The sequence below is a fragment of the Lepisosteus oculatus genome, chromosome 9 (genome assembly GCF_040954835.1).
Source record: "Lepisosteus oculatus isolate fLepOcu1 chromosome 9, fLepOcu1.hap2, whole genome shotgun sequence".
Taxonomy (NCBI): Eukaryota; Metazoa; Chordata; class Actinopteri; order Semionotiformes; family Lepisosteidae; genus Lepisosteus; species Lepisosteus oculatus.
Genome location: NC_090704.1, coordinates 5787016 through 5798115, shown reverse-complemented (window position 1 = coordinate 5798115; position 11100 = coordinate 5787016). Strand labels below are relative to the sequence as shown.

Below are 11100 nucleotides of genomic sequence, written 5' to 3'. Positions count from 1 at the left end.
TGTTAAGGTGCTGGTGACGAAGGCTACCCTACCGTGGTGGATAACATGGGTACCCTCCTGACATATCACTTTGAAATCATGAGATGAAACAGGCTGAATAAATACAAGCAATTATGTAACTCAGACCTATAAGACTTATATATGAAAAACAGCAACATCAATTTAATTTTCAGTGCAAATTAAAGGAAAATCTGAGAGCTTAGGTTTAACCTTAGTTTCTAACCTTATAAAGCTGAATAGGTTGTGGGATGTACTATTTAAGTTTATAAATCCGTTTAATTAGCATAATAGAATCACATGGAAATATTTTGCAAAAATTTATTACAAAATGTACAATGTTAAATGTAACCTTGAGCTTACAGAACATCTACAAATTGCATGTGCACTATAAAAAGCGAGAACGTGGCTTGGTGTGCTCTTGCACATTCTCACACTCAAGAAATGTTTAGCATAGGTTGTCACAATTAAATTTTAGAATTCTGAAAAGCATAAACTTTTCTAATATTAAAGCAAACAATTTAGAAGTCGTCATCCATCCAGCAGTCAAGAGGTATGTACATTTAGAACATACAAGTGATGAATGAAAAACAATTTGATGTTTTTATAAAAATTACACAAAAAATTAAAGGACACAAGAAAGAATAAGGGCTCTCCACTCAATTACCAATTCAAATTATGTACAAGGTATTGAAACAGAGCACACAGAAAGTCAAACAAATTTGCAGTATTGTATTCAAGTTTCAGCGGCATCCATTAAGTTTTGCCCTAGCCTCTTGTTCATTTTCTATGGCAGATTCTAGAACTTTCACATTATCTGAGGAAAAAAAACATTAATTTTAGCAAAAAAGAATGAACAGCCAACTGGATAACAAACATTTAGTTGTTAAAAGCACTTCTGCATGTATACGTGCTGTTCAGAGCAGTGGAAAGAAAGGTACAAGAATTGAGAAGCTGGATATTTGCATACATTCAGCAATTTCCCCTAAACCAAATGTTGAAAGGGACAAATACAATTTTGTTTGTAAAAGCCATTGTGTTAACAAAATATCTTCAACCGTACATGACGAGTAAACTGGACTCACTGGCAAACTGTTAATATTTGCAGATATGTTGACCAATAAAACGACATTGTTACAGATACTGATTTTCAAAAATGTGTTCTCAACACAAAGAAAAGGTTTGTGATATGTTAAACTATTGTACAAAACAGCTGTCAAATGGTGCATTTTGAGATTCTTACCTTGTAGTGAACTGCAACCTTTCAAAAATGCCTTAATTTGCGCCACAACACTCAGTAAGTCACAAGATGGTTCATCTGCTGCCTTCATGGCACCAACCCCGTGCTAAAAAAATTAACATGGAAAAGCTTAGTGTTATCTATAATAGTAAAGTGACCATTCCACATTTTTAATTAAAATTTATGCAAATAGCAGAAGGTTCTAAAAAGATATGTAAGGAAAGATCTAATGTATCACTTAACACCTGCACATTACATTTGCCTGGTCCTGGAGAGCCACAGGGTTTTGTTTTCTCTTGAAAACTAAATTGGTTACCACTGTTTTCAAGACTCAAGCCATCAAAGTTTAAGCTCTGCAGCTCTGCACCTTAAGAACCAGTAATAATAGCTGTCCTAGACTTAATTTTGGACCAAAGATGACAAGTCTAACAAAATAAAGTTTTAAATTAAAGACAAATAGGCATGTATTTAATCTCGGATATCAACATTTCAGATTAAATTCTCAGATTCAAATTAAACCTACATTTACTATTTCTTGGAGTTCCTCCATAACCTTCTCTTCCATTTCTGAGACGCGAGACATAGCTTCATAAATGTCAGACATTAGATGTGGTAAAGCTGTGTCCTAAAAAAGAAAACCAAAAAAAGTTTTTACTATTAGAGGTTTAATCTCTTAAATCAACTCTTGTAACGTAGTAATCTAACATGCAGTTAAGTCCATTAAACAATACTCACTTCATCTAAGCTGCTGGACTCATCAACTTCCATTTCATCCCTGTCGGTGCCGGACTGATTTCCATTAGGTGTTCCATTCAGCTCCTTTACTCTAAAGCACACAAATCCAAATGATTGTTCAATTTTCTGATTACAGTATGTACCATTCATACAATTTAAATTTAAGAATGCCTTAAAAGTATACTCCAATATGCTAACTTAGTATTAAGCCAGTTACATTATCATCATATCATATAATCAGTAAAAATAAATGGTTAAGATTTGTATGCACAACAAGATGAATAAGAAGCATGAACTATTTTAGAAAAAACTTCAGCAAAGTTTTTTTCAGCAAAGGCACACTGTTGCACATTACCTGTCTGCATATCGGAGAGTGTTCAGAGTGTAATCACAAGAGGCCATCCCAGGTGAAATCATGGCAATCTACAAAAGCCAATTCACACATAATGAGGCTTGAAGTATCGTTGTGGCCATTTTATACAGAAATCTATTTATTGGTAGCACTAGAATAATCTTATACTACAAGAAAAAGGAAAATGAGATTGATGAACTGTAGAACGCAATCAATTCAGTCTAATTAAACAGAAGAGACTAAGCCGAGATAAGCTTAGTATTCAAAGGTATTAAATGTCCTTTGAAGACCAGTTTCAACACTCTTGCTTCTTTCAGCATACTATGAATACAAAGTCACTGATGGTAAAAGTCAAAAGGCGAGGTTAAATAATGAATGCTCGCAAGTGAGTTCACAGACCTTAAATGTTACAAACCCCAGAAGACCTATTTTGATAAGTCTATCTAATCAGTCTGCAAAACCCCTTTTTTGTAGGGGTTTGAAGTTTACATCAAAGAATATTATAGTTTTAATAACATTCTAAGCATTCAATTACTATTCTTTAGAATTGCATTCATTTTCATTTTACAAGTAGTTTTAAGAATTACAGATTTTGAAATTTGCATGCATATTTTTGTAAAACAAGCAAAAAAGCATTTTTGTATAAGTGTAAGCATTGGAGGATTAGAGAACCTTGTCAAGCCAAAATAATTAGGTTTAAGGTTTAAAACTCCACAAAAGCTGAAAGAAATGCAGAACAAATCCTCACCATACAAGTCCTGGAGTTCTCCCCTATGAAGGAATCTCTTAGAACCTGCGTCAGTTTACTCATTCTGAACGGTGTATGAGCCTGGTTCTGTCCAAGAGCTCGAATACATTCCTTAAAAATAAATTAACTGGTCAGTTCCTCTCTTTTTAACCGGTGGTTTAAGAGTGTTAGTAAAAACAAATATTGTTTTAAGTGACGGCAATCGATGGAATAAATACCTTCAAAGCCAAGAGGCTTCTGTTAATCTCCGCAGTTTCCACTAAAGTTTGTCGTTCAGCGCTGCTAACATCGGAACCACGCTCATTCCCTGCCAAATCAACCAATGAGAACTTGCCATGTAGCTTCTCCCCCTTACGCAAGATAATCTGCAAGACTGCATGAGAACGAGACGAGTTCGAATTGGCAAAAGTCTGTCCTGATGTCCTGCAAGAAACAAAACATGAGATTTCCCAATGGCGATTCCGGAGGATGAAGCAGCCAGTGGTTTTGTGAAACTTTTTAAAAATCAGTATGGGTTTAAATTAAGCACACCTTTGTGCTTCAGAGTTTAACCTAAGATACATACCTGCACGCACTGCCAATATCGATCATTTTGATGACATCTTCGGCTGATGTGACATACATTTCTTGAAGTCCAACTACGTGGACTTGCTGCTTGCTGTCTTCCAAGACGCGCAGTTTTGCTTTCTTATTTAGTAAATCAAACACCTACAAAAATAGGGGCATAAACTTGTGAAGTATCAGAAAAAAAACACAAGCTTATTGAAGACTAAAATGACTTGTGTAAGAGAAGCATACTTGTTTTTGTAAAGATTATCAAAGAATCATGATCTAATGCAAAATCTTAAATCATTTTTAAATTGGAACTTAATGTAGAGTTAAAATTCTATTTCTTTTAGGCAAAAGCAAAATAAAAAGGCTTGACACAATCTGGCCCTAAAGTTTGAAGCAGTCCTGCTACAATTTACAATGGCAGCCAATCTAATATTATTTTAAGAATAAACTAGCTGGAAAAAAAAAATCTGATTTTCTTTTTTTTTTTCAAAACATGATGATTGTAAGACTGATAAAAGACCCTCTGAATTTTTACCTTGCCATTGTATATCTCAAAAAAGGTAACATATGGTTCCAGGCCGAGGATAGAATATTTTCGCTGGCTGAGAAGTGAAAAAACATCTTGAGCTACAATTTTAAAGAAGAGGGGAAGGACAGATTAAAACAGGTTAAAAAATGATTACATCCATCAAAGATGTCAAAAGAATTGTGATTTGTCAACTTGCCTGCTAGTGCATAAATTCCTTTTGAGCAGTTTTGACTTTTCCCCGAGAAATCACCACCCATCGTCTGCCAAATAATGCCATTTTAGAAAAGGAAAAGCAAAATGAAATACTGTTTGTCAATATAAAACCGAGTTAATTACTAGAGTGATACTAGGAATTTTAATATTCAGATATTTCTAAAATATTAACATCCTTGAAAATTAATATGCAAATTCTCGTTCAAGGTACATCTAAGTAACCGTACTATCATGTACATGTATATCATTATATGCAATTATGTTTTACATCCAGTAAATTGAATTACAATTACTACACTGTACAATTTACTCTGCAATATCATGCAGAAATAAGATAAGATATAGCCAAAGCAATAGCTTGCGCAAACTAATACTTTTTTGGGGGGGGGGTTGATAGGTATCGACCATAAACCTATTGAGATATTCTTTTACTAGTTATTAAAATTGAAAAAGCTCTTAAATTATATCTATGGTTATGTTGTTAAAACAGTACAGTACTATTGTTATTAGACTTACATGTGTTTTCCCACTTCCTGTCTGGCCATATGCAAAGCAGGTTGCCATTCCACCTTCAAAAACGGTTTGAACAAGTGGTTTGGCTGTAAACCTGTGTGTAATAGAAAATGAAAATCAAAATAACAAAAAATCACAGCAAACAATCCGGTTTTGTGCAGAAAATCAGCCTTTATGATTTTTTGGAGGTGCCCAAGTAGAGCATAGAAAAGTCTAACATTTTATAAACTGCAGTTGTATATGGACTAACTTTGGAAATACAGGCATTACAGAATATTCATTACATGGGTGTACAAAAACTGTTACAGTAATCTATCCATGTGATCTAAAACTGAAAAGTGAATGATCAATTACTGTACCTGTACACAATGTCATTTGTTGCAGATTCATCAAAAGAATAATCAAATCTGAAGATCTGGTTCTCCAAGTACTTTGTGAGATCCACTTTTTGCTTTGGTTCGTGCAGAAGCAGCATTCCTTTTCCAGGGACAGAGACCACATCTATTTCCTTTTTTGCCAGCTCTGTCATATGAAGATTGTCAATTAGAATTGAAACCAGAAACTACAAAAAGATCTTGCACTTGCTAGGCACTAATGCTCAGTTCATACCTTGTTTGTTCAGTGGGCGTTTCCGGACACAAACACAAATTCTGTGATCTTCAATCTAAAGGAAACCAAAGATTTTTTACTACCTAATACAAAAAATGAATTAAAAAAATTGTATAGTATGCAAAGTAATTATATTGTCAGATACAAAAGCAGAAAACTATTTTCGTATCTTCTCTCCAAGCATATTGCACGTCAAGGATTTTGCCAACTTTCAACTTGGAGTTTCAGAATTTATACTGCAAATGTTGGATGAACTCATTCAAATGGCAACATTGGTATTTTGTAACAAAATGTAATTTTTGCAAATGCTTGTGGAGAATCTGAGGAATAAGATTCTGCACAACCAGAGAACATTAATGTCATGGCAATTCTGAATTCCCAGTAATTTTAACATTTTAGCCTCATCAACAAACATTTTGAACATTGCCTGAGAACTACTTCATTTATCAATCATGGCATCCTAATAATTTCCATTTATGAACTGGCTACATCACTCTGTTCATCTTCCCACTGACAGCTGATGTATGGCGAGGTATACTGGCTGCCTTTGCATCATCCAAGTGGATGCTGCACATTGGTGGTGATGGTGGAGGGGAGTCCCCATTACCTGTAAATCGCTAAGTGGAGTGTCCAGAAAAGCGCTATATAGGTGTAAGTGCATGTTTCAAGAACCTTTATGACTTACCGGGTCTGACAACGAGATAGGTTTGCATTGTAAAGTTTCTCGATACTCCCGGATCATTTTCAAGAACTCCCACTTGGCCTTGCTCATTTCACTATCCTAGAAAAAATGACAGTAAGTTATAGGCATTTTTGTGCAAATGTAAATATAGTTAGAAATTCAGCAGTGAAACTCTCTCTTCTAGCCAAGCTTAAGTTTAGGGTTTGAAAATACCACAGCTGGGCATTAACCATTAACTCTTTAAAAGGAGTTAGAATCACATACCTTTTAGTCTGCCTAACACTATAGAAACCAGGGTGAGATTTGGCCTGATGAGCTGCTGTCTCTACAGATTTTATATTTTGATTAATGTAGCTTTTTAGCACCGCCTATTTACGGTGAGAGATAAATAAGGATTTTACCCCTCAGAGAGAAAATGTTGTCACTGTTCTGTAGTGATGGAATTCTACTGACCTTTCCTTGCCTTGCACGGGTTTGCACATTTTTGGCTTGGTTTGCTTCTCTTTTATTCTTCATTTTTTCTACTTCAAGGACAACAGCTGACTTCCGCTTGGCTGGAAAATAATGAATCGTTTCAGTACCAGCTTTAAAATTCTAATATTTAATAATTAAGATAATTGTATTGATCTTTCAAATGTTATTTAAGATTAACCTGGATTGGTAGACCCATAATTCTTTGGAAAATGCGGTAACTCTGCTTCCACACCAACTTCATTGACTTGTGGCAGTAATGATGCTTTTGACATAAGAGTTTTTCTCCTTGTGCTGGGTCCTGTTGAACAATGTACAAGAAAATTCACGGAACTTGAACAGAAAAAATTAAAGCAGGAAATCTTTTCTACCATTGCTTGTTTAAAGACTGGAGAATACTTTGTCAACATTTTATTCTTGATTAAACTGGAAAATATCAGTAGAATTAAAAAAAGTATAATAATCTTTCTTGAAAGTTCTTACCAGAACAATTAAAGAGAGATGTTTTTGCCACTTCTGAACTTGAAAATTCTTCCTCTGCATCAGCAAGCAGAGACTGAGGTGTAGATTTAATCACAACGCTTCGTCGCACATTCGAACTTCGTGTCCCTAAACGAAAGACACACCACTTTCTATTAAAACTTTTCTAATAAAGGATCAGCAATTAATAATGTTACTGATAGAAGACATACAGCACAGTGTTGTTGAGCCACAAGACCGTTAACACCCAGTGAATATGTGAAGATGAAAGTGCCTTTAGTGAACTGAGCCTAGGATATCAGAGGAAATTGCTGTCAATGACAGACCAATTGCAAAATTAATTTTTAAAGGTAATGTCTACCAACTAAAATAGCTTTGATCTGTTACTGAATTTTTAACTACTATGTTGACTTCATAATTCAATCTCCACAAAAATTGACAAAAAGACAATTATGTTAAAAACACTCAGATCAGCCATATTCTAAATATGAACTTAGGTTTATTCCATGGTGAGAAGAGAAGAAATAAAACACATTTGTTGGGTGTTCACCTGAAGAAGGCTCCACAACCAAAATGTGTTTTCTTTTTTCTTTTCACCCTGGAATAAACCTATTACTTGTTCCTTTGCAGCCTACGCATGCTGATGCAGCTGCCCACCTGAACATATTCTATTTATGCATTACATGATAAATTAAACTATTTAAAATGCATCAAAGCAGGCATTAGTAAGAAATTAAGACTCATAGCCATACCATTTCATAACAAGTGGTTTTCTGTCAGTCACAGCAGGCATCAATGCCACATAAGAACTTTGATTTAAATTAATCTTTCAGTTTTGTGCTCTGCAGTGTGATGGAAAAAACTCACTGGTAAAAAAGCCCTAATCAGATCACACCAAAGAGGAGAAAAAAGGATCAACCATCTCAAAAAAGAAAGGATTGAATGTTAGAAAAGAGCTGTCAAAGTCACAGAAGTGATATGAACATATGAGCATAAACTATAATAGCGGCAGAAGCTGCCATGTGAAATATCACTTGAATATACATACTGTAGACTGATGAAGTATATAATTTTTAAAAGCTGCATTTTGTAAAATTTGGAGAAAGAATTAAAATGGTGAAGACTTCAAATCAAATCATAGTGTAATAGCATTTAAATATCCTTGGATTCTGACAGCTAACAGAAGTGGGCAGTGCATGCTTCATACCCTTATCTGGTAGTTCAGCTTGACGAGCATCAACAATGGCTTGCGAAAGGGGGAAAAACAAAATGAGCCATTAAAGAGAGGAAAAGCTTCCTACTGCAATTTCTTTTTTTAATATGCTTAAAATGGAAGTTTTTCAGAAATGGAAGCACTCACTTTCTGGAGGAGCCGGAATCTTTGACAGGCGAGTCCTGCGTTCCAGTTTCTAGGAAAGTCAACACAAGTCTAAAGGTAACAAATGTGCTGCAACTTACATATAACAAATAGTATAACAAACAATGGAAACTGTAAAATGATTAGAAATGTCGTAGATAACATATATGTCCCTGTTTAACATAAATCAAAATATTAGTTATACCCCAGGGGTCTCCAATGCTGGTCCCAGAGGGCAAAAATCCTGGAAACAAGAAACGGCCAATGAGCAGAGACCCGGAAAGCATTTTTACTCCTAAATCAATTGCAAGACTCTTTTCTTAGCGTAACTAAAAATACAGACAATTTCTAGTAAGAGAAATTACAAGGAACAGTCATACTAGTACAATAATTTAAGAAAGGGATGAAAAGGGCTAGCACACAACTGGTAAAACAACAAATGCAAACTATAAAATATCCATATGGTGATTAAGTTCTTGATAAGTTCAGCTGGAAAAGAAAACCACAGAAATCACTGCTTTCCAGAACCAAGGTTGCAGATTCCTGACATATCCTCTTCAATCCTTTCCCTGTGATGAATGGTTCACTTGTGATGTTCGTAGAGCAGGCGAAAATGAAATATTTTGCTGGCAATACTAAAGTGAAAAAGAAAAGTACCTACTGGTATTGCGACATTTTCTTGTAAAGGAAGAGTCCTGGGTTGGGTGGTGGGTTTCAGGTATTCAAACAAGCCCTGGTTTAAAGTCCACAATTCACCAAAATCAACCTGCAGGAAGAAAAAAAAAAACCACTGGTTTGTACTGGTATGGATAAGTGTTGGGCTCCAACAGTTTTCTAAATATTTTAATTCTGGAAAAATAACATTAGCTTGTAATATTAATAACAACACGATTACACCAACAAATTATTGTATCACCTTGTTTCTGCTTACCACTGTATCAATGCCAGGTATATTGGGAGGGGCTGTCAATAGAAACGAATTAAGACTGCCCCCAAATGCGTTCCCATCCGTAAGCACAAAAACGTTCGGATTACGAAATACACGATTCTCACCTCTTTGCCTTTGGTTGCAGAATTTTCTTCCCACTCGACAGTGACGGTGCCCTTCTTGTGGTTAATGTCTTTAATGGTAGCGCTATGCACCCTTCCTGCAGAAGATATCATCACCGACACATCGTAAACAGGTCTTTTCAGTCATTTCAATTATTCGTACAAATGACCGGCAAAGGCTGCCCTGGGAAAACATCCACGGGCCAGATTCGTTTCTGTTAGACTTTTTTCTTGCCCTTTACATTTCGCAACGCTGTGATTGACCACTAATAGTAATTTTTCTAACTCAAAACAAACCCTGGCTGTCACAAAGCAGCGGGGAACTGCTAGTACTTTCATTAGCTACTAATACAAGGACATACAAGGGTATACAAGGACATTTGCTGTATTATTTACTTCATTTTAAACATACCGTTTTCCTACCACATGCATTAAAAGAGATAATGAAAGATTCCTACCGTCACTCCGGCTAATTTTAATAGCGAGTCCAGGGGTAATACAGTCAATAACTGCTTGATTCATTTCTAAAATCGATATTCTGTTGACTCCGCAAATTTAAAATATATTTTATGACTCTTAAAATGATTATTATGTTTATTTTACGAACGTTTTCCTCTAACTTCAAGTAAGCATCAGAATCCAATATAGCAGCTAACCGCCGAACTTTTAAAAAACGTCACAACAGGAAGTACACTAAAGAATGTTGGGACAAAACCGGGGGAAGTCGGGAAATGTAGTTCATGTTTTGCCGGCTCCGCCTAACCTTTCCAACTCTAGAAATGCCAAAATGGAATTCCTCTTTTAATTAGAGACTTAGGTGTCTGTTTTTCTGTTAGAAATATACATTACCCAACCTTGGTGGTAATAAAGAGAGCCATTGATTAGTATCTGGACCACTGGTAAGGTATATTAGAGAACGGGGACTTTCATTTACCAATTTGGAACAGTGAATTTACTACTGTTCCAGTGGTTGTACTTTAGTGCTTGTACCTTAAGGCTAAATGTGTTTTGTTATTTTTAAAAATAATTTCAATGTTTTTTTTAATGAAATATAAACATACGTGAATACAAAGGCGACTTTAAGTTGTACAAAGTGTGTTGCACGTGTCTGGAAAACGCTCTGTAATTTACCATGTGACTTTTTTGGGGGGCTCTTCAGTGTATTTCATGCGGTTTATGCTGTCATTACTGTTGCTGATGTCACCTGTTGCTGATGTCACCTGTAATACAGCTGTATTTGAATATTAGGGTAAATGGCCCGTCTTTCACAAGAAAGTAAAATCAAAGCATATATACAGTATACAGCAAGTGTACCTGCTGCGGATCAGTCCAGTAAGAAATAAGACGAGCACATCCGGAAATAACTTCTTGTCAGTGCTTCTTCTAACACCATGGGACAATTACAACTAATTGAAAGCAGCGTACTAACAATTGGAAATGATACTGAGATAGAGTAGCGTAGATAGTATCGTACGAGGTAGTTCGCAGGTCCGTAATATAAGCCTCTTTGGACTTAATACGTAGCAGAGTAACAATGATATATTCGATTTCAAATGTAGTGGGTTCAGT

The 11100-nt window shown here is 35.5% G+C and overlaps 1 protein-coding gene across 4 annotated transcripts; it reads right to left on the bottom strand.

Annotated features, from left to right (window-relative positions):
* Positions 1 to 304: 304 nt before the first annotated feature.
* kif2c (kinesin family member 2C) lies at positions 305 to 10208 on the bottom strand. 4 transcript variants are annotated; one of them, XM_015355133.2, is made up of 23 exons: positions 9990 to 10208; positions 9535 to 9629; positions 9143 to 9247; positions 8687 to 8725; positions 8485 to 8533; positions 8332 to 8370; positions 7128 to 7253; positions 6826 to 6945; positions 6627 to 6727; positions 6177 to 6272; positions 5492 to 5546; positions 5242 to 5404; positions 4886 to 4976; positions 4353 to 4416; positions 4163 to 4254; positions 3638 to 3780; positions 3291 to 3495; positions 3073 to 3183; positions 2328 to 2395; positions 1973 to 2063; positions 1761 to 1862; positions 1241 to 1343; positions 305 to 814 (listed from the first exon to the last, which is right to left on the bottom strand). In XM_015355133.2, the coding sequence occupies exons 1-23, from the start codon at positions 10051 to 10053 to the stop codon at positions 741 to 743; spliced, it is 2196 nt and encodes a 731-aa protein (XP_015210619.2). In that variant the 5' UTR covers positions 10054 to 10208; the 3' UTR covers positions 305 to 740. The 4 variants fall into 4 exon arrangements, with proteins under 4 accessions (XP_015210619.2, XP_015210621.2, XP_015210620.2 ...); XM_015355135.2 differs by lacking the exon at positions 8332 to 8370; XM_015355134.2 differs by lacking the exon at positions 8687 to 8725.
* Positions 10209 to 11100: the final 892 nt, after the last annotated feature.

Coding starts and splice junctions, on each gene's coding strand:
- kif2c (XM_015355133.2), bottom strand. CDS start 10,053: ATGAATCAAGCAGTTATTGACTGTATTACCCCTGGACTCGCTATTAAA. Junction 7,254..8,331: donor AGCTGAACTACCAGATAAGG/GTATGAAGCATG, acceptor TCTTTCGTTTAG/GGACACGAAGTTCGAATGTG. Junction 4,977..5,241: donor ACAAATGACATTGTGTACAG/GTACAGTAATTG, acceptor TATTACACACAG/GTTTACAGCCAAACCACTTG.